Source organism: Lissotriton helveticus, chromosome 1_1 (assembly GCF_964261635.1).
Source record: "Lissotriton helveticus chromosome 1_1, aLisHel1.1, whole genome shotgun sequence".
In the NCBI taxonomy this organism is placed as follows: domain Eukaryota; kingdom Metazoa; phylum Chordata; class Amphibia; order Caudata; family Salamandridae; genus Lissotriton; species Lissotriton helveticus.
In genome coordinates, this window is record NC_136057.1 from 696865965 (window position 1) to 696893511 (window position 27547).

A 27547-nucleotide genomic window follows, 5' to 3' on the forward strand; every position below is an offset into this window, starting at 1 on the left:
CACTCAAATAGTGACAATACAACAAAAGAAAAGTCCCACAGCAATTTAGAAAAATAGAGACCATTTTAATAAATAAGATTAAACCAAAACAAATTAAATCCAATCAGTATAACTGAAGTTATGGATTTTGTTTTGATTTTTGGTGAAACACAATGCCTCAACAGCAGACATCTAGTTGTGTGAGAACTGGGGCAAAGTCAAAAGTTATGGCTGACCAAGATGAAGCACGGCTCGGATAAACAAAGTGGATTGAGCCTAGTCTTGGTTCATCTTCAGCCTGAAGAGAAATTTTGTGAAAAAATGTCTGAGAAGGATAGTTCAGCAGTGTAAATCAGCCGGCGGTGTCCGAGGAGGAGGCAGCGTCATCATTGGGGAACCACTGGATGTAGTCACAGTTACGATTTCTACATTTTCAATATGAAATCAATAATCGTCAGTGGGACAAAGCTGCAACCTATAGCTGACGAGGGATCCACAAGACCGGATACCTTTCAAATAGGAGCTGCTAAACAGGATTTGCTGCAGCGTAGAAAAACATAGCAGGAGCTACCACAAAGTCAGGTCAACCAGCAATGCACCTTGGTCAGATTGTTGAGCAGTGAGGTCCCTATTTTCTGGCAGTTCTCAGGCCACTTTGTGATGGAATATTTCAGGAGTCACAGTTTTGGCTGTTTGGGCACCTTTCAAGGGTCCAGGACTGGGTCCGCACCACTTAGAAGGTAGGGCTCACTTCAGGCATGGTCCAGGTGGAGGGTTCAAGTTGTTGGAGCTTTTTATGTCTCTGTAGTTCAGATAAAAAAGCCAGCCAACTGGCCTTAGGAGACACTCTGGTAGCCCTAGATTCAAGCAACAAGGCAGACCTCAAGCAGTAGAACAGTCCTCTGAGGGTACAAGGCAGGCCTCAAACAGGGCAGTCCTCTGAAGTACAAGGAGGCAGGCCTTCAAAGTGTCCTCCACAGGTCCAGGAATGTACTGAAGAGTTGGTCTCAGGGTCCATTATTTATACTTGGTGCCAGCCTTTAAAGGGGGAAAAAGTTCTAGTCTTCCCCCACATCTGGTTCATGAATTTTCCTTCCTCCTCTGCCCAGGCCACAAGAGGTCTATGGAGACAATTGTGTGGTGTCAAGTTATTTGTGAGTGTGCTGCATCAGCCCCTTTGAAATGTAGAGGGGTAGGGAACAGCTTCGCTCCGCCCATACAGACAGGATGGCCCATCCTGCCAACACCTAGTCCCCCTTTGTCTCAATGTCTGAGAGGAATAGACAAAGACCAACTCCCACTCTATTCACTGGCATGTGACCCAGGTTACAGGCTACAGGAACCAAATGGTTAGTACAAGAAAATGCCAACTTTCTAAAAGTAAAAGGAACAAATGATGGACAGAATGCTGAACAATGCAAACATTCATCCCGAGTCACGAATATTTGGGTGTAATCCATCATTCTTTTGCTCACCAGTTTGGACACAGCCATATGCAAATCAGTCTTTACCCTTCACCTCATTGGAACAGTCCAGTCTGAACTGCCAAGGCAGGTCCTCCCTGGCAAGGAAACAAGCATCCTGGTACGGGTTTCAGGGTATCACCCCTCATCAGCCAGCCTAGCTTAAATCCAGTGGTGCAGTGAGCACAGGATCCCCATCTGGGCATATCCTTTACACTTAGGGCAACAAAAGCAAAAGAAACAAATGATGGACGGAATGCTGAACAATGCAAACATTCACCCCCAGCCACAAAGATCTGGGAATAATCTATTATTCTTTTGCTCACTAAGCCACCCCAGTTTGGACCCAGCCCTGTGCAAATCAGTCTTGACCTTGCTCCTCATGGGAACAGTCCAGCCCGAACTGCCAAGCCAGGTCCTCCCTGGACTGGAAACAAGCATCCTGTGAACGGTTTCGGGGCATAACCCCTCATGAGCCAGGCATGTTTGATCAATATTCTGTCAATCAATTGTTCTTTTTGAACTTTCTAAAAGTGGCATTTTCAAAATGTTTACTTAAAATCCAACCTCATCATTAAATAGGATTTTAAATTACAATTCTTTTGAGACCAAACATGACTTTTCTACCTGTTGCCAATCAAAAGTTAACACATATTAAATGTAATAAGGTAACCCAACGCTATCCTATGAGAGTTGTAGGCCTCACAGTAGTGAAAAACGAATCTGGAAGTTTTTCACTACCAGGACATGTAAAAATGAAAGTACATGCCCAGCGTTTTAAATACACTGCACACTACTCTATGAGTTGTTTAGGGACTACCTTAAAAATCTGACTTATATGTACTTAAAAGGAAAGTTTAGGCTTGGTAAAAGATTTACTTTACCAGGTCGAATTGGCAGTTTAAAACTGCACACTGGCTACAATGGCAAGTCTGAGGCATATTTGAAAGGGCTACTTAAGAGGATGGCACAATAAGTGCTTTTTAGAAATGGGATTTCTGGTTGGCTAGGGCATGCACCTAAGCCAGGCAGAAACCACCACTCTAGTCATGCTGAAGATAACCCCTGCTCACCCCTTTGGTAGCTTGGCACGAGCAGTCAGGCTTATCCCAGAGGCAATGTGTAAAGCGTTTGGGTAACACACACACAGTAGCAACACACTAAGCACACTACAAAAGAGACGCCACACAAGGTTATATAAAAAATAGCCTTTGTATTATCCAAAACACTTTAGAATCATAATCACACATATACACTGCGCCAACCGGCACCAGGTCCTAATTTACAGGGGATTATATACATGACAGGGTCAATCGGGCCACTGTCAGAACCATCTCAAGCAGAAGTAGTAAAAATAAATCTCTACCTGTAACTAGTGGCGTAATACTGTTCTCAGCATTAGCATTAGCAACATAAACACATTATGGCTGCATCACATTAGGCATAAAACACACATGCATAAATCATAAGCATAAAAACATTATGCAATCTCTCACAATTAGGAGAGCACCTTAGTGACACTCCCTAGGTGCATACATCACCTTCGGGCCTTGTTGCCCATCAACACCATAAAGCTGACCCCAGGCCAACTGGCATTTCTCTGGAGCTCAAAATGCCCTCTGTCCCAAATGTCAGGGCGTGGTTCTAGAGCATTCTAAGTGGCCCACTGGCTGCCAATACAGCAGAGACAATGTGCACCATTTAGTAGGTGCGTGACTGACTCCATAAGTGAGTGATTAAACGTATCTTACTGAATGCATGGGTTATTGAGTAAACTGTGTGAATGTCTGTATCCGTCTGTCTGTTGGTGTGTAAGCAGCTGCATGGGTTTGCGAATAGCTACATGAGTGTCTATATGGGTTATTGATTGGTTGTCTGAGTATCTGTATGGGTGCCTGAGTGTTTTTGTGCGTGGGGTGTGTGTGACTGTGCATAGATGTGTGAGTGGGTGATTCACTGGGTGCTTGGTTTCAAGAGTTCATCTGTGATGGACTGTATGGGTGGGTGAGTGTCTGTATGGGGGTGTTAATGGGTGAATGTACATCTCAGTGGTACATGTGTGAGTAACTACATATGTGAAAGGCAGTATATATGTATGTTGGAGTATATAAATGGCTATAAGTGAGAGTGTGTGATTGTGAGAGTGGCTGTATGGATGAGTGTGTGCATGTATCGGTGATTGTATAAGAGCATAAGAATGTGCTAGTATTTGTATGAGGAACTGAGCTGGTGTGTGCATAACTGTATTGGTGAGTAAATGGCACTGTGATTAATTATTTGCATGACTGACTAGGTGTGTGAGTACCTCTATGGATGAGTGGCGGTGTGTGAGTGTCTATATAGGTATATGAGTGCATATGATAGTCCTGTACTGAGTGACCATAAGTAAGAGTGACTGTAGGGGTGAGTGAGTGGATGTGTGTGTGTAAACCTAAGAAACAATGAGGAGGTACGTAGTTATTGGTGTTGGAGTGTCTACGGTTTTGAGAATGGCAGTCTGTAATTTAGAGTGGTATATCAAAAGTTATATTAGGGTGGGAGAAGATGCATCAACCTATCACATGGATGATGTCATCAGTGATGTCATTTGAGATGTCATCAGTGATGTCATCAGTGATGTCACTGACCATGTCATGAGTGATGTAAGATGTGACATCATCAGCAGTGCATTGCGGGGGCGCGAGTTATAGTTAGCTGAACTAACTATAAAGAGGGAATTTCTATGATTTTGTACGAGTGAAATTTCCAACTAACTATAACTTTCCCTAAAACCTATGGTTTTTTCAGTGATTTTCCAAGGTATTTTAAATGCTAATTTCTAACTATAGCATGCCTGAAACCTATGGTTTTTTCAGTGCATTTCAAAGTTTTTTTAAATGCTAATTTCTAACTATAACGTGCCTGAAACCTATGGTTTTTTAAGTGAATTTCAAAGTTTTTTTTAAATGCTAGTTTCTAACTATGCCTACAGAGGTAGGACATGTGAAGAAAGAAGAAAAAACACACATAAAGAAGCAAAAGAAATGCAGAAAGAAGCAACAGACATCCACAAAGACGAAGAAAAGTGCAGGAAGAAGCAAGACATGTGCAGAAAGAACCATCAGAGGAGCAGAAAGAGGCCTAGTTGCAAAATCATCCTGTGCCCACAACTTTTTCATATGGGTACTGGTGGTAATTGACTCTGATTAACCAGGCCTAGAGCCAGTGCTAGTCTAAAAGATACTTAGAATACAGTGAAAACACCTGCATACACTAGGGAACACTATGCGTTGGGGTACCCGTGTGATTAGCATGACCTCCTCTGTAAGGCCCTAGTACATAATAGGGCAGGGGGATTAAAACTACCTTTAAGTCAGAGGTGCAGAAATATGCTACTAGTAGTCACCTTTGCAGAGTGGTGGAGAAAGGGTGCTGGGCGTCCAACCAATGCTAAGGAATTCCGCTGCGTAGGATTTACAGGAGGTACTCCTTCACCACTAAATTGAACTTCATCCCATCCCGTAGTCTGCCACAAGGTACGTTCGCAGAGTGTTAGAGAAAGGGGGCCAGGGCCTCCGAAGACGTCTTAGCAATCCCACTGTGTGGGACTTACTGGAGGTAACAAGAGGGGTAGTAGGCCTCCAAGGAGATCCTTGGGGGCCAACTTCACAAACTATTACCTCCAGTCAGTCCCACACAGCAGCACTGGTAAGTACTCGTACCAGGCAACACCCACTTTGCCCACCACTCTACAAACGCGCTCCCTGGCACGCCCTTGGATGGGCATTGTAGTCCCCTTCACTGCTGGGAGTCCTTTAGGGGCCAACTAGCCTACCTTTTACCTCCAGTAAGCCCCACGCAGTGGGATTGGTAAGAGGTAGACAAAGGCCATCCCCCCTTTCTCTACCACTCTGCAAACTCGCCCACTTGCGCGTTGTAAGTTGGGGGATTAAGTCCCCTTGAATCCTGAGGGTCCCTGGTGTCCAACTAGCCAACCAGGTACCTCCATTAAGCGCCACAGAGCTGCGTTGCAGAGAGGTGTAAAAAGAGGCATGGCCTGGCCCACCTCTCTGCAATACAGCACAGTGGCACTTACTGGAGGTACCTGGTGAGCTAGTAGGCCCCCAGGTACCCCAGTATTGAAGGGGAATTAATTCCCCAACTTAAAACGCGCCACAGGGCACGTTTGCAGAGTGTTGCTGGAAGGGGGCGGGGCCTCCGGCCCGATCGCGTCTTTTTTCTTTTGTTTCCCTTACTTTCCTATTTTATGGGCCCTGGGGACCCTATCCGCCAGGGCCTAACTCCTATTTTTTTTTTTTTTATGGAAGGGGGCCGCGTGGCCCCCCTCTTGAGGCCATGTTCGGTCCCAGGGCATGGCCAGTATTGTTTTGTATTTGTTTTTTTAAGGGGGGCTGAGTGGCCCCCCTCCTGAGGCCATTAATAGCCCCGGGGACCCCATTTTATTATGGGGGAGGGGGCCGCGTGGCACCCCACCCTGGCCACTTCTGGCCCCGGGGACCTCATCCCGGGGCCTGGCCACTTCGTTGGGGACCGTGGGGGGAGTCCCAATGCCCTCACGGTCCCTGCCGGCTCCCCGCCTCCTGTGGGAGCCGGTATTGCTTTTTCACATGGGGAGCTGCTAACATGCAGCTCCCCGTGTGGAAAAGCAATATGGTTTGGATTTTGGAAGAAAGAACAGGTTCCTGCTCTCTCTTCCAAAATCCAAACCAGTGTTTGCTATGGCAGGGCCGGCCCCCCTCCCAACCAATGCACAGCCCCAGGGAGGTGGTGGTCCCCGGGGCTTGGGGGTCCGTAACAGACCCCCAAATTTTCATTATAGTGCCCCGGGGAGGTGGCGATCCCTGGGGCGTGTGGGGGGCTCAAGCCCCCCCACACATGGATATATTTAAAGAAGCCCCGGGGGGGGTGGTGGTCCCGGGGCTGCGGGGGGGACGTGTGCCCCCGCAAATATTTTATCAAAGTCCCGGGGGGTGGCGGTCCCTGGGGCTGCGGTGGTCCCCTTGGTCCTCCGAAAATTTTATTTCAGCATGCCCCCGGGACATGGCCCACCCAGGGGCTTAATTAAATGAGGCGCGGGAGCCCGCACTTTTTTTTTTTTTTTCCTCGGTCGGATTTGTGCACCCAGCACGAATTCGGCAAATTTTATTTTAAAAAAATGCTTTTTTGGGACGGGAGGGGGCTTGTGGGACCCACTGAGCAGGCCAATGGGGTCAGGATATTTCTACCCTGCCCCCTTTTCTTGTTTTTTGTGTTTCTTTTTCTGTTGCCAACACTTCCTGGTTTGGAGTGTTGACAGCCAATTAGAATAAAGCTCGTGGTCGGGAGGGTGCACCTCTAAATATCGAAACTTTATTTTTTTTATTTTCTCAGCAACTACTGAACGGATTAACACCATTTAAAAAAAAGGTCTCTTTCTGAACCAAGGGCTACCTTTTTGCCAAATATGGTGTAATTCCGTTCAGCAGTTCAAGCTGTAACCGTGTCTAAAGGTTCATATGGGAAATTGATTTTCCAGCCTCTATTTTTTGATTTTCTCAGGAACTACTGAACGGATTTACACCATTTAAAACAAGGTCTCTTTCTGAACCAAGGGCTACCTTTTTGCCAAATTGGTGTAATTCCGCTCAGCAGTTCGGGCTGTAGCCGTGTCTAAAGTTTCCTAAGGTAATTAACATGGAGAAAACACGTTTTGGGACCCCCCTTTTTATTCAGCCCCCACTTTCCGAATCTCCCCGAAACTTTCTAGTTAGAAGCTGACCGGAGCGCCCTACAAGTTTTTAAGATTTTGCGAAGATTCGTCAACCGGTGCCAAAGTTATTGGGAAAAGGAAAAATGCTTTTTGAATAGAAACAAGGTCCTAACTATAACTACCTACTGGCGACCACCAGTTGGTAATATATATCTATCTATATCTATATCTATATATTATATATCTATATATATCTTGAGACTGATTTCATGATTTCTGATAACTATGAAACACAAATATTAAACTTAAGCATATCCAGCAAAATCATCCATGCCACATATTAAAAGAAAGTATCATACTGTACCAAGCAAGCTGACATCCTAGCATTTCGTCCACAACACCAGCCTTCTTCTTTCAAATCTTGGCACATGGGGAACCCCCACTGTTCTAGGGTGTTTTCTGCAAAGGAAAAGTATATAAGCTACCTACTATAAATATGTTGTTTCTTTTACATAATTCCCCTGTAGAGAGGATAACAGTATGTATATTAAGTTATACAAGATACATTGCAGAATAATGTTGTGCAAAACTAAACACACATGCACACGTTTACACAAAGTAAGCTTAAGCTCTAAACGAGAGGCCTAAATATTTTACATCCAATTCCTTTGGAGTCAATCAATGAAGGTTTTTTTGTTAAACAAAAACCGCAGTTTCTTAATGCAGATCGCGTAACCAAATATAGGAAAAAACAACAGACTTGCAATTCTAAATGTACTATTTTGGCCAGCGTAACTGGTAGCCGGATATACTCGTGTTACCTGTGTGTTTTCTTTTAGTCATAAAAGTGCTGATTCTTGGCAGCCTCGCTTGGAATAATGTGCGCATTTATATTTTATAGCTAAGCTCCAAGTCCCTTGATCTGGTTTTTATCTCTTGTGCGTGTTTTCCAGAAGGAACCAGCCGTGTCGCTGTTCGTACAACACTCTCCTGAAGATACTCTTGTTCCAAACAGCAAATCAATTTGGCTTCATGTTCGGTGTTACTTAATGTGATAACTTCACTCAAAATTTTATTTACTGAACTGGAACTGCAATTTGAGAAAAACTAACTTCGGGGGAGTTGCTAGACAGCCAAATACTGAAGGTGCAATTTACAGGCCTGCTGACAGCATGCCTTACTTTATTCTCAGTTTTCTTTAATTTCTCTTTACCCCACCCATCCACTAGGGAAAGATGTAAATGAGGATCTGGGATTAAAATTTTATAACAGGGTAAATAACGGGAAAGAGACAATATTCACAGAATTCAAGGTTAAGTCCCACTGACTAGTCCTCTAGTTTGTCATTATCACAACGGTCCATGTTAGTCAAGAGCACCAAATGAGGTTTTTGTCATAAATGAGAAACTTAATGTCACTCAGTTTAACGCAACTGTGGCTTGTGTACAGCTAGTAGTGACAGGAGAGGATATTTACAAATGCACTGCCCATGAGTGTCCAGATTATTAAAGGAAATCATGACACCAAATCTACTGCTTCCTCCTCTTCAGAGACTTAAATACCATTGCTCCTGCAGCAAACTACTCAAAGAAGTGTTTGATATCAAAACAGATATCGAGAAAGCAAACCAACTGCCCCCCCGCTCCCATTTGTCAGTTCCCCCCTCCTAGCTGCTTCTCCCTCCCACCTCCCCTTTTTTTGGCAGCCGCTGCGCGGCCGCGCAGCGGCGCGCCTCAGGCAAACCCGTCTCCGCCCGTCCGCACCTGGACCGCGCCCAGCACCAGAACCCCTGGTCCCCGCTGTCGCAACGACACCTGACTGAGCTACGATGCCAGCACCCTCCTCGCACTTGACACCGGCCGAGAACAAACCTGCTACCGGGACACCCCGAAGCACACCCAAGGACCCTTCTCCTGCCGGAGCTGCAGCTTCACCAGCATCCGGCCAGCCAAACCACCAACCAAGATACCCAACTACCTCAACTGCATCCTCCTCAACACCCGCTCCGCCCACAAACATGCTGTCAAACTTTGGGACCTTCTCGACTCCACCACCCCGGATGTCGCCTTGCTGACAGAGACCTGGTTGAACCCCGCCTCAGCATCCGACATCGCCATAGCCATCCTGGAAGGCCACAAGATCACCCGCAGAGACCGTACCAACAGAGTAGGAATCGCCATCATCCACAGGAACACTCTCAGATTCTCAACCAGCACTGACGACACCCTCAGCACCGCCGAACACATGCACTTCCAGATCCACACCGACCCCAACACCACCCTCAGAGGAACCCTCATCTACAGACCCCCCGGACATTGACCGCAGTTCAGGGACTCCATCGCCAACTTCATCAGCACGAACGCCCTTGCCTCCACAGACTACATCCTCCTCAGGGACCTGAACTTCCACCTCGAGAACAACAACGACGCCAACTTCACCACCCTGATCAACAACCTCGGACTCAGATAGCCCGTGACAACACCCGCCCACGCTGACGGCCACACGCTCGACCCCATCTTCACCACAAGCCCCCACGTCTCCTTCAACCACACCACCGAACCCCACTGGACAGACCACCACTGCATCCACTTCACCTTCAGGAAGCCCGCCACGCACCACAGCACTCAACAAAGGCCTTGACGCTGCTGGAGCAAAGTCACCAAAGACCAGCTAACGGCCACCCTCACCCAGAACCCGTCCGCCGTCACCACCGATCCCGACACCGCCGCCTGTAACCTCAGACAATGGATCAACAACTGCACCAACACCCTCGCCCGCTCAAGTCACCCTCTAACAGCCACACCAGCAAGAAAGCCACCTGGTTCACCGAAGACCTCCAGGCCTCCAAACGAACATGCCGGAAATTGGAGAAGAACTGGCTCCGCGAACGATCACCGGACAGCTACACAGCCCACAAGAACGCCACCCGCAGACACCTTCAACTCATCAGAGCTGCCAAGAGGGCCTCATGCAAGGACCACCTAGATAGCAACGCACACAACAGCAAGGAGCTCTTCAACATCGTGAAGGAACTCTCCAACCCCAGCTCCAGCTCCAACACCAACAACATCCCGCCTTTGCAAGACCTGTGCGACTCACTGGCCACCTTCTTCCACCACAAGATCGCCGACATCTACGACAGCTTCAGCGCCACGACCACCCCAACAACCACCACCCACACGATCACCACCCACACCGATCGCCTGCTATCCTGGACCAGCGTCAACGACGAGGACACCAGCAAGATCATGAACACCATTCACTGTGGATCACCATTAGACCCATGGCCTCACCACATCTTCAACAAAGCCAGCACAGCCATCGCACCCCATCTCTGGAGAATAATCAACAACTCCTTCGAGACAGCAACCTTCCCAGAGAGCTGGAAGCCCACCGAGATCAACGCCTTACTCAAGAAACCCAAGGCGGACTCCAAGGACCTCAAGAACGTCCGACCCATCTCCTGCTTCCGTTCCCGGCGAAGGTCACCGAGAAAATCGTCAGCAAACAACTGACTAGCTACCTCGAGGAGAACAACATCCTGGACCCATCCCAGTCCGGTTTCCACAGCAACCACAGCACCGAAACTGCCCTCATCGCCGCCATGGATGACATCAGGACCCTGCTTGACAACGGAGAAACAGCAGCCCTCATCCTCCTGGACCTGTCAGCCACCTTCGACACGGTCTGCCACAACACACTACAAACACGCCTACATGGCGCCGGAATTCAAGAGAAGGCCCTGGACTGGACCACATAGTTCCTCTCCGGCAGGACTCAGAGCGTCCGCCTCCCCCCCTTCCGCTCCAAGGCCACCGAGATCATCTGTGGCGTATCCCAGGGCTCTTCCCTCAGCCCAACGCCGTTCAACATCTACATGGCACCCCTCGCCCACGTCGCCCAACAGCACAACCTCAACATCATCTCCTACGCCGACGACACCCAGCTGATCATCTCCCTCACTAAAGACCCTCACACAGCCAAAACCAACCTCCACGAAGAAATGAAGAACTTCGAAGAATGGATGAAGAACAGCCGACTGAAGCTCAACTCAGACAAGACAGAGGTCCTCATCCTCGGCCCCACCCCCTCAGCCTACGAAGACTCCTAGTGGCCGACAACACTGGGAACAGCACCGACACCCACCGACCACGCACGCAACCTAGGGGTCATCCTCGACGCCTCCCACTCCATGACTAAGCAGGTCAATGCCGTCTCCTTATCCAGTTTCAACACCCTCCGGATGCTCCGCAGGATCTTCAAGTGAATCCTCACCGATACAAGAAAAACAGTCGCCCAGGCCCCCGTCACCAGCAGGCTGGACTACGGAAACGCCCTCTATGCAGTAACGTCGGCCAAGCTCCTGAGACGGCTGCAACGCATCCAGAATGCCTCGGCACGCCTGATCCTCGACATCCCCCGTCGCAGCCACATCACCCCCCACCTGAGAGACCTACACTGGCTCCTCGTCAACAAGAGGGTAATCTTCAAGCTCCTCCTCCACGCACACAAAGCTCTCCACAACACCAGCCAGCAGACCTCAACAGGCGACTCAGCTTCTACACCCCCACCCCCAGCTCCGCTCCGCCAGCCTCGCCCTCGCCACAGTCCCTCGCATCCGAAGAACGACCGCCAGCGGCAGATCCTTCTCCCACCTCGCCGCCAAGACCTGGAACAACCTCCCCACCAACCTACGGCAGACCTAAGACCTACTGGCCTTCACAAGACTCCTTAAGACCTGGCTCTTCGATCAGTAGCAGCATCCCTCCACCCTCCCCCACCGCGCCTTGAGACCCTAACAGGTATGTAGTGCGCTTTATAAATGTCTTGATTGATTGATTGATGCACATTTCCAAACACACATCTACACACACCTTGAACTGCATTCCCAGATAATGCTTGCTTCCCTCACATACAGAGAACAGTTGCAGGTCATGTAGCAGCAGTGAGAGGCTTCCTCGTATACAGCACGTGCAGCTTCAGTTTAGGGTTTCCGCACTCAGTGTGGTGTGTGTGACAGAGAAGGGATGAGGGAGTGCCTTGTGTCTGGATGTGTGAATGTGTGATGCACGTCTGAGTATCTGATGGTGTGGTGCCATGATGGTGTACTGGTGCGAGAGTGATATGCTGCAACTGTGCCTGTGCTTCTGGTATAGTTTTAAGAGTGATGCTGCAATGATGTGTTGTGATGCAACGGTGTGCCTGTGCTTGACTAGTTTGTTGTGCTAGTAAGGCAATTTAATTTTGGTAAGAGTTGAAGAGTACCGGGGACACATAACTGTACGGTCCATTCTCCATGACCCTTTACTTCACAAAAGGCCACACCTATGCATCCCCGTGTTACATGTCATGTGTTTGGGCTAATAAAGAGGAGCTGAGCATGCATTTCTTTATTCCAGTTACTCATCATGTGAACATCTGTGCCGTTGTTTTTTCAGCGAAGCCTGTGACACATCGGGACATGTCACTGGCCCCGAGGTAGACGGGACCCTCCCTCCCACCACATGTCAAGGACCCGATTTGGCCTACTGACTCCTACATACGAGGCCCGTGCACGTCTGAGACAAGAAAAGCCGCCATCTCAAGCAGCAGGCCAAGAAGATGGTGTCTCCCAGCAGAAACTGACAGACCCGTATCTGCACTGCGGATCCCACGTGTAATATGTGTGCGGGCTTTCTGTTGATGCCTCACCTCTGACAAACCCAGCATCCCATTCTCCCTAGGACACCTAGGATGCTTGTGTCACTACAGCAAGTTGTCAAACGAGCCACGGCGAACGGCTCCTGCATCTGTTCTCATGTAGCCGGCCCGATCTCCGGAGTCCACCTTCAGCAGAACTGTCCACTTCTCCAAAGGTCTGAAGGGGTCATGCTGCCTCAGGGAAAGATAAGATGTCTGGACAACAGCACTCCCTTGGCAAAAAGCACTGCGTGAAACACTGCCACCTTCAGCAGATGCTGCACCATCTACAGGCCCTCTCCACCATAGGAGCAACTAGAGCCAAATTTCAGGCGGGTGGTGGGTAGAGGCTAATAGCAATTTCGGGGGGGGGGGCTAATTCTTCCATCAATAGGCAGAGTGGAGCTGCAGGGGCTCTAAGAAGGGGTAAAAATACAACAAAGCCTCATTAACAAGTAAGTGGTCTGTTAAAGACCTGTGAAGTACTCAAAAACTGTCTGTGTGGGTGCCCAGGAAGCTGTCACAGCCCGGGCTGACACACACAACGGGGGAGGCTGAAGCCCTTTGAGTCCTATAGGCGTTGGGCATCTGCTCTCCACCTGCAGTCGATTTGAATACAGTGCCCCAAGAGTTAAGATACCACCTCTATGACCTGTGCACGGAGCAGCAAAGGGGCCACTGAAGAGAGTCTGCTAGGCCTGAAGTGCTCCTGCCTAGCCCAGTCCTTCAACAGGAGGCGAACAAGCAGTGGTTATCCCGCACACCTCCCCTCCTCGCTGCACGACCTCAAGTGCTTCTGACCTGGAGCGGAATGTTCTCATTCATTTGAGGGAAAGTAAGGAGGTCAGACTCAGTGCGGCTCCTCCACAATGGCAGAGGAGCATCGCCCTACTGCCTGGCACCGAGCTAGCAAAAAGAAATAAAACGATGCTCAAACATCATTTTATTTTTCGTTTGGCGGCTCTGAGCCACTGTGAGCATGGAGGGGCGGGGCATGGGAGAGAGGAGGAGGAGTGCTTGTGCACATCCTAAGTGCTCATGTGTGTTTTGCTGGCCGTCTCAGGCCTACCAAAACACACATGCGCACTTGGGGCTGGGGAAACCCCACAGACTCAATGCCATGAACGGAGTGTCTTTCCTGCCCTCTCAGGCCAATCCCTGTGCTGCAGAGGGATTGGTGGGGAGTCTGTCCCAGGGACTGCTGGGACCCAGGAAGAGGTCAGCAGGTATGACGCGACACGGGAGGTGGCTGGAGGTATCAGGTACATTTTTTAAATTATTATTATTATTATTAACCCGTCCCCCATGCTCGCTCTCCTCACCATGCTCGCTCTCCATCGCTCCCCCGGCACAACCCCCACCATCCTTTGTTAGTAGCGGTAGGCACTGGATCAGATAGAGTACTTGGCACCTCCCTCTCATCATGATGCTCCTGGGAAGGAGTCCCAGGTCTGAAGCACCTGCACCACTTACTAAACAAACCCTGGCCTGCACCAGCAATGAAGCCTAGCCTTTCCAGCCTCAATATGTGCCCGAGAGAATCAATGGGGCTCTGCTTCAGCCACAGAAAAGAGTTCAATGATATAGAAGACCAAAGAAAATTACTTGAGCAGCTATAAATAAGCTGCCTATTACAGCCTGGCCCTGCACGTGGATCTGCTCCTACCTGTCCACAAACATATCTGTGAAGAAGTACAGTAGACTGGTTGACAGCAAGATGAACTTCTTTATTTCAGCTTCAGGGTACAGTAACGTCCTACCCACAGGGCACCCAGCAGTTACTGACACTGAGCACTTGGGAACAGGGACCGAGCACTCTCTACATTCTGGAGTTGTATGGATACAATATTCTATATGGAAGCAGCAGGCTAGCACAGAGCAGCAAGCTACCAGTTACCACACACCTTCCCCCAACACAAAAACAAGAACAGGAAAAAATATTCAATTCAAAACATAGCTATGCAATTTCTCTGGAGTTTTACGTGTGCGAGTACTCCTACGCAGAGGAGAAACAACCTTAGAAGAAACAAGTTGGTACTCACAACTGGAGCACACAGAGAGATGCAAAGGTGCGATCCTACTTAAGTTCCATATGCGCCCATCATCAAGTTTTACAGCATTAAGGAACAGTTTAGTCACTTTAAAAGTAGGAGAGAATTTTGCACCACCAGACTTCTGAGGAAAGGGTATACTCATGTGATCACCCACATTAACCAAGGTGCAAGCAATCGCAACTTTAGCATCAAGGGTACCTCCCTTGTTTTTTCTTTACTTGGCATCAAAGTTGACCTTTCTTTTAGCTGACTTGAGATCCTGCAGTGCCCGCCATTGGGGATCTTCACGAATCTCAAAGTCAGCACCTTTCCCTCTCATCCAAGTTTGTAATATGGAAGTGTTGGGAGTGCAGCCTCTAAACGACTCAAAAGGAACTTTCTCATTGGTGGAGTCAAGCGATAAGCCACAACTCTCTCAAGTATCACAGATCTCCTGTCACGACCTTGCTCCTTGGCCAGTTGGATTGATTTTTTCAGAACACGGTTGAATAGCTTCACCATTCCGTTGCATTCTGGGTGGTAGAGAGAACAACGCTTGTGTTCAATTCCTTTCTTAGCCAAGAACTCCTCCATCTCCCTTGACAAGAGTTGTACCCCATTGTCAGTCAGGAGAGATTCAGGAAGATCCTCCCTGCAGAAAACGTCCTCTAAGAATTTTGTGATATCTCTGGTTTCTATACTCTGCATTACCTTGACCTCAGGCCATCTGGAGTACATATCAATTAAAACTAGAACATAGGATTGGCCTACCTTAGAGGAGACAGGCCCCAAGAGGTCCAAGGCTACATGTTGCCAGCGCCGTGTGGGAGGTTCTCGTATTATCATTGGTTGTACCTTAGTTTTGCAAACTTTATCAAAGACATTACATTCTGTGCAGTCTCTCACCATACGGCCTACAAGAATATCGAGGCAGGCCACCAGAAGTGCAGGCAAACCCTCTCCTTCATTTTGGAGATGCTTTGGTGACCCTGGTGATCCAAATGAACTATTTTCTCTCTGAGAGATGTTGGAGGGACAAGGCGCGTCCCCCTCCAAAGTAAGTCACTACACAGTGAAATTTAATTTGTACATTCCAGAATTTCCGTGCGCCTTCAGTCAGACTCTTCATGCCCGTCCACCCACCAGAAACCAATCTGCACACTTCAAGCAAATCATTGTCACCTTTCATAGAGTCACTCCACTCTGCCTCAGACACAACACCTTCAACAACCTCGCAGACTTTGAAGTCCTCAACCTCCCACGTATCTTCAGAGTCAAGAGTGGTAACATCACACTGTTTGGGCACCAAGCGGGAGAGACAGTCTGCAACTTTGTTGTCCACACCAGGGATGTACTTCACAACAAAGTCAAAATCCTGAAGTGCTATGATCCATTTACATATTCTAGAAGAGGAAGCATCTAAGGCCCTTTTGTAGAACAAGTCTTAAGGGGTTTGTGCTCTGAATGAACGACGAAAGCGGTACCCCATAGACATTTCTTGAGCTTCTTGATGGCCCAGCAAATGCACAGCGCTTTTTTTTCATTTACCAAATATTGTAGTTCTGGACCAACAAGAGCTCTTGAGAGAAACATGATGGCTTCTTCCCTGCCATCTTTTGTCTGTTTAAGAACAGCGCCTAATCCTTTAGAACTGGCATCAGTGATCAGGATGCAGCTCGAAGAAGTGTCAAAGCTCTGCAAAGAGGGAGCGGCACAAAGAGCTTTTCTGACTCCCTCAAAATCCTACTGGCACTGGAGCGACCAGGAAAACTTCACACCTTTCTTTAAGAGAGACCTAAGAGCATAGGTGCAGCAGGCGAACCGTGGGACAGATTTATTGTAGTACTCGGCCATTCCCAAAAAGGTTACCAGTTCATCCCTTGATTGCAGAATGAGAAGATCCTCAATGGTTCTTACCAGGCGGTTTTGGGCCTGACTCCATCACAAGTCAAGCGATGACCCAGATAATCAATTTCAGGAAGTGTAAACTTGCATTTGTTTTTGCGCATAGTCAGACTTCTCTATTGGAATCGATCATGCACACACATCAATCTTGTATTGTGTTCATCCTGAGAGGAGCCATGGATCAAGACATCGTCTTGGTATATCTTGACTCCCTCCACACCGCTCTACACGTCTTCCATGGCCCTCTGAAAGACGGAGGCTGCAGATATCAAACCAAAGGGAAGACGTGTGAACTTGTACATTCCAAAAGGGGTTATGAAGGCAGTCAAGTCCATGGACTCATCATCAATCTTGACCTGATGATAGGCAGCCCGACGATCCAAGGTAGAGAAGTTACGTGCATCCTTCAACTGGGCTAACATTTCCGTGATGTTAGTGAGGGTACCAGTCTGCGACCACTGCGGGTTTGAGGGCGTGAAGGTCCACACATAAGCGTACCTCACCGGAGGCTTTGCGTGCGAGAACAACTGGGGCCAACCACTCACTAGCCCAGTCTCAACAATGATACCTTCTCTCTTTAACTTATCAAGTTCAAACACGCATAGACTCTCTCATGGACAAACTGCGCACCTTACACGTGACAGGCAAGGTATCAGGTTTCAATGTGATTTTGTGAGTATAGCCTGAGTGGCAACCTAAACTCTCACTAAAGACTTCATTAAATTCAGCACGTAAGGCACACCTAGAATCACCCACACTAGCAACAGCATCTGCATTATTCAAAGTCGAGATAGACTTTGAAGGAAAAGAATAAGAGGATATGTCTCTGAGAACAATGCAAGGATCACCACCAGGAACCAAGGACACGCCCAGATCAGCCTGGTGAAACCAGCTGATTATGCTGTCACCTCTGCATGAAACATAAATCTTCCCAGCAGTTTGCCATCTTCTATATTCAATGTTGCCGATGAAGTAGCCGAACAATTTTATGGTCTGACCACCATACGCTAGTGGCTTAATATCGGGCTTGTACACCTTCACCTTCGCGTGCAGCTTCAAGTCGAAGAACTCTTTGGGATGAGAAAGATCTTTACTCCAGAGTCAAAGAGCATCCTAATGTTGCAATCATTCACTAGATCATCATCAACAGCCCCTTACACTTGTTTTTAACATCAGGTCTGATAACCTCACCACAATGTAGATCATCATAGTTGCAATCGGAGTCACTTCCACTCTCAAGGGAAACCTCCTTGACACGCTTGCCTGGCTAGTTCTTTTTGGCTCTACAAGCTTTGGCTAGGTGCCCCACTTTTCCCATGTTGTGACACTTAGAAGTGAGAGTAGGGCACGATTTGTCATTGGCGAGGTGACCAAACATGTCACAATGGTAGAGTTTCATTCTGGTGTTTCCCTTGAATTTAAAGTTAGAAGAGATATGGACAGGTTCGCGTTGTTTCCAAACAGGCCTCTCAGGTTTCTTGGTAACAGTGTGAACCTTTTCTTCCAAAACCCCATTCTCTTTTTTAATGATTTCCACGGAGGCCAAAGAGTGTTCTATCCTCTTGGCTAACACCACAACCTCATCAAGCTTTGGGTCATCTTTTTGCCAAAGTTCGTCCTTAATCTTCTCAACACTGCAACCAAGCATGAACTGATCACGTATGCGCTCTTCAAGGAATCCATCAAATGTACATGTGGCAACCAATTTACGCAAATCGGTGATGTACGCTTCAACTGACTCGTCGGATTTTTGCAAGCGCTTCCCAAAGTGGTAGTGCTCAAGAATGGTGCTAACCTTTGGGAGGCAGTGCTTATCCAGTTTTTTAAGACAGATTTCAAACTCATTGAGGCTGTCTGATTCACCATGATTAAGATCTGGAAGATGTTTGAAAACATCCTGTCCTTCAGAGCCTAGACAGTGTAACAGTAATTTTCTCTCAGCACGCCACAAACCCTTGCATAATTAAGGAAGACCTTTTTCTATTTTGACCAACACAAGGTTGGATCACCAGGGTTAGAGAGAAAGAAGGGAGGAGGAGTTACATTTTGTATAAGGACGTAAAACTTGAAGATGTAGATAAGTAGTAAAGGTGATGTGAAACGTTGACACAAGAGTAACAAAAATATTGTATGTAAGCGAGTGAGTATCAAAAGTACCAGCATAAAAGTCAAGTAAAGTTTGGAAGTAGAAAAAAATAAATGTGTATAGTTTCTATTCTGTGTGAAATTCAAGCTGTGCGCGTCGGCGTAAACAGCACACAAAGTAAGTAAGGAGTAACACAGAAATTAATGTTTAAGGGTACAGTAAGTAATTGAGTCGTGCTCATTAGGGTGATGGAAGAAGCAGCGCAAATTCCAAGAAATGAATGGTCAGCTGTGCGTATCAGCGCAGGACGACAGGTAAACAATAGCAGATACGTGGATTTTACTCTGCAGTGCTGTGCGTATCAGCATGGAGATGTGCAGATGTTGTAGAAAATAAGACGTTGAGCTGTGCACGTCAGCGCATTACGAGAAACTGATGCAAATTGTTGAGCGCATCAGCGCGAAGAAACGCAAAGCAGGAATGCGTAAGAAGAATGGCTGTGCGCGTCAGCGCGTTGTCTGGAGACGAAGAAGCTCTTTAGACAGGACAGGTTGCTCGGCAACGAGGGCTTTGAACAGCGTAGGACGTCACGAGTGTAAGACTCGGGATTGACGTTGGGGTTCACAGAGAGGAAGAATGGAGGCGTTCCAGTCATGTGGCGAGGCGTTCGGCGCGAGGAGGTATTGCGGGCATTCAAAAGATGCTTAATGAGACATGCGCCGTTATGAAAGAAAGCAGGGGATAAAGGAGTCTCAAGCTTTGGCGAAATTGCGCAACACAAAGTGTCAGAGTGTCACAAACAACACAAGGAAATCCTGCCAACAAAGGGTGTGCACCGTTCATGTGCGAAGGAAACAGTGCAGGCCTTGCGAGGGCGGTTCGGTAGTAGAGGTAGTAGGCTTGGGGAAAATCCAGATCAAACGAATAGGAAGGCCGCCAGGTTGCTGCAGGATGAGCAGGGTGCTCAAGAAGTGTTGGGGAAATTATCCACCTGTAGAAACGGGTCTTGCGAGTGTGTAGACAACAGCAGGCAGGAAAGTAGAAGCGTAAAGTAAAGCAGTGGAGCGAGAAAAATAGCCTGGAGTAAATCTCTATAAAGAGGCGCGCACAGTACTTTGAAGTTCCAAGAAAACTTAGCTGTGATAGGACGTTTGCTGAAAGCTGTCAGGCCACACAGGAGACTCCTCTAGTCTTCATTAAGGTGGTCTTGCAGGGTTCAATCTTCTTCGCACGTCGCCAGTGTGATGAAGTACAGTAGACTGGTTGACAGCAAGATGAACTTCTTTATTTCAGCTTCAGGGTACATCAACGTCCCACCCACAGGGCACCCAGCAGTAACTGAACTGAGCACTTGGCAACAGGGTCCAAGCACTCTCTACATTCTAGAGTTGTATGGATAAGATATTCGATATGGAAGCAGCAGGCTAGCACAGTGCAGCAAGTAACCAATTACCACAATATCACCTTCTCACGGTGAGCCGGTAGTCGTACAGCATGTGTTCCAATATAAGTCGGGTCCGACCTGCACCAGAAACTGGCTCTGGGGTAGCTGAACGCCATGCTGGTTTCTTTTTCTTCACACCAGGGGTGCACAGCAAGAGAGAAAAATTGCAGCCGCCAGATACACTGTACCTGCCCAAACCGGATCCCACATGACTGTTCTAGTTTGCCAAGCACAATAGCTACAAATGCCCAGAAGCATATGAAAAGTAAGCCAACACTGAACTCTTAAAGCATCGTTCTACCATGCATACCTTCAAAGATCCTGGACCCACACATAAATCAATGCTCGCAGGGGCGTAGCTTAGTCAGTGAGATTCGGAGGTGTAAATTTCAAATTTATCAACTAAAAAAAACAAGGGTGAATGCGTGAGATGACCAAGGCTCTGGATGGACAGTTCCCATGAGAAGCAGGGTCAGTACTAATTTGCATTAGGTGGGCCTCTCAAGGACTTCCCACCCGATTCAGAGTTGGACGGATTTAAGTTTTAAGCCAACATAGTCAAATTTACCCTGTCAGTGTAAAACGTCCTTCAGCATACCGATGGAGTAAGTGTCATTGGAAGATGGTCATCATACAACTGTCTACCTGATTTAGAGTGGATGGTCAGATTGTTTCTTTCTTTCTTTTTTTTTTTTGTACATCACTGCTAGATATATCTCAGTGGTGAATGAAAGACGGTGAAAGGAGAAACATTAACCCTACACCATAGTAGGTGTGGGGGTCATCAGTTAAAAAAAAAAATCCCACTTGCGGAGTTTGTTTTGTAAAATAAAAACTTTACAAAATGTTGCTGGCCAGACATCATGTTTGACAGAGCTGTACGTAAAACCTTTCTGACACTGACAGGAACCACCATGACGGTGGTTCCTGCCAATGTATAGAGATTTCCGCCCGCGTGGCAGACCCCTTTAAATTTGGTGGATGGAGCAACGGCAGTAAAGTCCTCCACCACCGTATCTGCCTTTACTCTGTCTGCTAAATCATTAATCAGCCCCACTGTCTAGAGTGGCACAGTGGATAAAATAAAACCAATGATTTTGAATGCTACCCTGAGGGATTGCCAGTGGTTAGACTATTTGCAAGCATTTGTCCCATTACCTTTTAAGTGTTTGATTACCAGTAGTATGTCTTGAAATGTTAGACTGACAAGATTCTCCAAACCTACTAATGGACGATGTCTGTGAATTTGAAAAGAATGTCTGGTATCCAATAAGGGGAGAAAAGTTGACCTCCTTATGATTGAGATTTAACAACTTGAGAATCAGATGAAGTGTACATTGCAAATTATCCTTTTCAAAAAGAAACTGGAGGAGGTGAACAACACCTTGAGCAAGACCAAAGAAAATCTCTAGGTATAAGATAAACAAGCTTAAGAAAGACATAGGCAGATTTACTTATGAGAAGGCCTACTCTTATTTGGCAGATGACTACCAGCTACAACAGCATAAAAACAACAATAGAAGGGGTACTAGAGGGTGATGCCAAGGAACTTACAAACAGACCTCCAATTCAGAGGAATGGAGCAATACAAAGGACTTCAACTGGAATGACTGATAGCTCCTTTCGGGTAAGAATGAAACGACCAAGAGACAGGGGCTTTTTCTGGGCTTTCCTACACAGGCAATGTGGTGGCCCACTCAACCCTGGGGGGTTTCAGAACAACCCTTCTACCGACCCCCTCTTGGTGGCCAAGGTCATCTGCCTTTTTTGGGGAAGGTCTGCGGGAGAAGAGGAAGAAGACGAGGAAACAGACCATCACAGTAGAATCATCTGGCTCAACAGAAGAACCAGGTGCACTGTGATCCCGCGATAGAACAACGAATGACGCAGAGATAGGACCAAGGAACTGACCCCCTTGACGAGCAACATGGCAGCTTCATCGTAAATGTGAGCCGCAGAAATGACTACCCCAGAAACGTCCTAAACAAGGATTTGGGCTTCATCCCCACTAATCTGGGAGATGACTTCACCATACATAAAGAACTGTCCCAATTTCTTCATAAGATACGCATGCCCTTTTTCTTTGACAAAACTGAGAATACTGTTCTGGATACCGGAATTAGCACTCGTTTGAGGAACAAGTCCTCCTTCAATCCATCAATGCACCTGGTTCCCCCGGGTGTAGCAACCTTTGAGAAGCCTGTTCTCAAAGAGTTCGAGAACCAAAAAACCTTCGCCAACCACCCCTTTTCTAACCTCTTTAGGGAGGAGATGGGTTGCCTGAGGTTACTAGGTTCTGATAAAGAGATCATATAAAACCAAACGACAAGGGGGGAGCCACTGTGATTTTGGATCACCAGACCTACCAGGGGGAATGCCTCAATCAACTGAGTGACCTCAAATACTAAAGACCATTACAGAGAGATCCGACTCCATGATTACAGAAGACCATCAGTACCTTGGCGGACAAAGGGAGGGATGCCTGGTGGATCACCAAAGGTGAAGCTGAGTACTTATTAAACACCCACCCGAGGCCCTCCTATTTCTATATTCTAACAAAAATATACAAACCTAGACGACCACCACCAGGAAGACTGATTGCCTCCGGTACTGGTTCCTTCCTAGAGCCTCTCTCACAGTTTGCTGATTGGTTCTTAAGACCAGTTGGCTACTGAGATGCCCTCCTATCTACAGGACACCAAGCAAATACTCACTGACATTCCCTTTGATCCTCAGAAGCACTACCTGGTCCCCTACAATGTTGAATCATGTATACAAACATCCCACAAGATGATACTTTACACACAGTTAAGGAACATCTGGAGGATTTGACTCCATCTCATGTGTCAATGAATGTGCAGTGATTGCCATGAAAGAAAAAAAAATCTTAATACAGGACCAATTGTATTGGCAGTTCATCGTGACCTCTATGGGCAGGACTTTTGCCCCAAGCATGGTGAATCTTTACATGCAGAGCTTCAAGAACACGCATATATATCCAGTTGACAACCCCTTACAGGAAATGATACTAAAATGTCCGAAAGTACCACAGAGTTAAAAAATCTTGGTCTGTCTGCCTGACAGGTTCAAATGTTTTTTCACAAAGGAGATGTCACTTTTGAAAGTACAAGCCTTAATTAGGGTCCAAACACAAGACACCTTTGGGTTCTGAAGTTTCATATACTTTCATTTTCATAGAGAAGCAATCTGGAGTGTAGTCCAACGGTGAATACAGCCGACACATGTTCGTCGTTTGAAACATTTTCAAGGCTTAAATGTATTTTAGATTGATCACACCTGTTCCAAATCAATATGTCATAGACATAACATAAGTGCCTCGGAGCCTCGAGGACGAAAATTGAATAAGAACCAATAATTCCTAGTAAAGTAATGAACATGTAACAGACCAACTGTCTCAAAGCAGTGCTCAGTATGAACGAAGGCAGTAAGAATGCATAATCGTAATATGAGCACTGCTAGGCCCTTCCTAAACCAAGTTCAAAATAACGGCACTGGATCATATTCTGTTATAGTAGAAATCTCAAAGTGTGGAAGAGGTATTTAGATGACATCTTGGTGATTTTGGAGGGGGACTTAACATCTCTGAACAGGTTCTCGGAATGGCTACACATGAGGGGTAATAATCTCAAATTCACCTGAGAGTAGAGTAAGGTGCCCCTTCCATTTTTGGGTCTATTGCCATACCCTAAAGAAGCAGGAGTGTCCTATGAACAGTAAAATAAACCCATGGCCCATAATTCCTTATTGTGCTACAACAATTTCCATCCATGAGATAGTATTCACAGGACCTCATTCGCAAGGAAGCAAAACAAGCTAAGAACAACAGCAGAGAGGCTCTCCTCCAGTCTTACCCTAAAACAACAAGGCTATTATTAAGAATTGGCACATTCTTATTACAAGAGATAAAATACTACCTAAACAGCTGTTTGCGCTTAAACGGAGTAGGAACATTGGAGATCTGGTGTTCCATACCAGACCACGTTCCACCATTCACAGAGGGCTTCACGATACTCTGTGGTCTCTGCCCCGGTGAAGGGTCACTTTCTGTGTGGCTCCTATTCAGTAAGTCATCTGACACAGCCTACTACCTGGATTGACCTTGGCCCCAAGACACTGTGGGAACTATTTAAACATACTAATTGCAACACTGAGGGGCTCATCTACCTCATAACCTGCAGCAGCAAGTTGCTGTATGTAGGCATGGCCACCAGCAAAGCCAAAACTAGGATAGAAGAACACCGAAATTTGGTGAGAGGCAAGAAATCACACACCAAACTAAGCAGACACAATCTTACATCTGGGCAAACTGAGGATGACATCAGGTGGGTGGTCCTAGACAAACCCTAATATATGACTATTATGGGCACTCTGGCGGAGTACTCTTGCAGAGATAACAGCACCGGATTTTACGACTTAAAAGTAGCACACAGTGCTTCAATGACAATATTCCATGGGCCACTCTGTAACACCTGAGTGTCCAGCCCAGATGCTTCACTTTGCTGGACTCCTGCATCTCTCTGTAATGCTTGCTATGATGTTAGTCAATCTCTATCCATTTTTACCATTTCCTCTCACCACTGATAAAGTAGCTTGTTACCACTTCAGGATGTGAATGATGGGCATAGAGATAGGGAGTCTCGATTAGATAGCCCTAATTGAGTGGGGTCTGTCACTGAGTTTGATATATAATTTTTAATATTATTTTTTCCACATTTGTTTACCTGGTTTTCGCTCTGACCTACAATGTCTTTTGTGAATCACCACCCCAAGGAAAGAATGGCTGTCTTGGGATCAGTCTTCCCAGGTGCCCCTTCACTGAAAAGAGCTATTTACATTGTAGATTGATGGCGTCTCCCATCTGCAATACCAGCTCTATTTGTGCAGTCTTTGCAGGGTGCTCTGGCCACAGTACCCTATAAATAGTTCCTTAAAAACCAAAACTCTTTGCCCCACTTACTTACTATTCACGGTGTCAGTTTGCATGACTCTTCAAATAAATCCCTTCAATTACCTAAGTACATATCATAGAGTGACCCTGCCACATTCCTCAGGTAGTTGTAGACCATTGTATGGTCCTGTTTGATAAATATCAGTGGGGTTGTTTGGTATCACCTTTCAACTCTTGATGGTTGAGTGGATTTTACTGTGAGACAACATGTTTCACAGATTCCTGCCACTCTCCCCGGCACCCTCACCAACGCTTCCCCATCACTGGCGGCCCATTCAGATGACGTGCCGGGCACTGTTTCTCCACTCTCAACAAGCGCACTGTAGATCTCTCCCACAGTGACTTTTCTGTCACATGGATTTGGGGAGTTAGGGGCCTTGTTTAACTACTTATTCAGTTGCTTAGAGGTCGTGCCAATTCTGCCTCCGCCACAACTGTGTTGATCGCTCTGTGGCCGTAACGAGTCCTCTTCAGTTAAGGCCACGTAGCTTCCTACCTGTATCTCGTTTTCCTTACAAGGCACGAGACGCTTACACACCACGTCTCACTGATGCCTTACTTCCATAGGAGCATGGTCCACCACTGGGATCCCCATGTAACTGTGTTGGCCAATCATGATTACTTTTGTTAGGTCCCGGCTTTAAGTGACAGCGGTTACTTCACCCAGCGGTTACGTTGCTAATCTTCCTACAGTCTCGGCAGGATTAGCTGTTATTGGCCATTACCTTACTTGACACAGCACGACACTCGAATGAGCCACATAGGGTAGTCTTTTATCGACACTCTACAATGTGTGTCATGCTTATTGATGATATTTTTCAGTTTAATAATGACTCCTGATGCTGCATATTTCTTCCTGTGAATGTAACATAAGCACACATCTTATTGTCGGGATGCCCTCAAAAGCATGGGCCATAAGTTACAAAGCAGACATGTCCTGAGTACTGACAAAAGGCACACACATGGCAGGGGTATGTGGACAATGTGGTCTCCTATATCAGACATGTATCAACAGATGTCATTCCAGGGTTCGCTGTAAGAGCTACTTTTCGTAAAGATCCATAGGAAAGATTGTACTGTTTCTCTTGTTTTCTATGATGCAGCGGTAGGAGCAAGGCAGCCTTTTAGGCTTGAGAGTGAAGCATATCTCTCCATTGTGGGTAAGATGACCCATATTCTCTCATCGGGCATGAATTTGCTTGTTGGGTGTTGGGGACTAGGCACATCAAACTGAATTTATAAACAGGGTGCCGCAACTGTGTCCCATTGTCTGATATGCAATGCTGTTTGAACGCTTCTAATTTTTATTTCATTTTTTTTGTATTTTGTAGAATTTCAGTGGACCCTGAGCTTCACTGGGCCATCCCATTCCTACACGGCTTACCTTATTGGGAGGCAGGTAAAATCAATTCGATTTCTTAGCAGAGAGACTCCTTTTTGGTCCTGATCAGTGTCTTAGTGCCCTCGTTAGGGTCAATGGTAGGCAGAAACATGCTGACCCCATAAAGAGGGTATATAAAAAAAAATGCCCTAGCTTGTTTTTAGTTCTATCGCGAAGGGCTCCAGAATAAAACTCACTCAGTCCATCCAGAGCTAGTTTTATTCTTATTTCTCTTTTTCATTTTTTGCACTCTGCCCCTCAATGTAAACCAAAATCTGCTTGAAAACATCTCAGCTCCTCCAGTCTTGCAGAGTTGTAGCCAACACCAGATACCCTGTGGTCCTGGTGTGAAGATGGAACCCAATGATAAAGCATGTCAATTTCGGGAGAGTGAGGGCTCTCTTCCTTAAAGAAGCATTCTTTCATGAGACACAGATTCCTTTTGCAGTTTTACTTTTTTTCCCCTTGTTGGATACTAGACGTACTTTGTGTGAGTTTCAGTTATATGTAGGGAGTCAATCATTTCTGGTAGGGCATCTCCCTCTGGATCCCCGGTATGCATTGTGTGAATTTTAAAATGCAGTACATTTTTATCCATTCCTGGAGCACTTCTATCAGTACAGACTTGCTATGATTTGGGTATACAAGTCAATATAGGGCAAATTTACAAAGAAGTTATGCAACAGGGCAGTGAACATAGTTGCTGCAATACATTGCGTCTCCTGAAGAGAGCAGAACTGTGCCATATCTTCAAAGAAATGACACAGTTCTGTTCTCTCCATGTGCTGTCACTCTATGGGCTGCATAGTGCCAACACCAGCACTCTTGCTCCATAGTGTAAAGGTGTCTGCATTATGATAAGGATCGTTTTTGTGCAGAAAAGCGCACCTGCCTGTACAACAAGCATTTGCAATGCAAT

At 46.7% G+C, this 27547-nt stretch overlaps 1 protein-coding gene across 1 annotated transcript in view; it reads right to left on the reverse strand.

Moving 5' to 3' along the window:
• METTL25 (methyltransferase like 25) overlaps positions 1 to 27547 on the reverse strand; it is a 690484-nt gene that overhangs the window by 353453 nt on the left and 309484 nt on the right. Inside the window, exon 6 of the mRNA XM_078674227.1 lies at positions 7496 to 7590. Within this exon, the coding sequence (XP_078530353.1) occupies positions 7496 to 7590 (95 nt within the window). The remainder of the gene's footprint in view (positions 1 to 7495; positions 7591 to 27547) is intronic.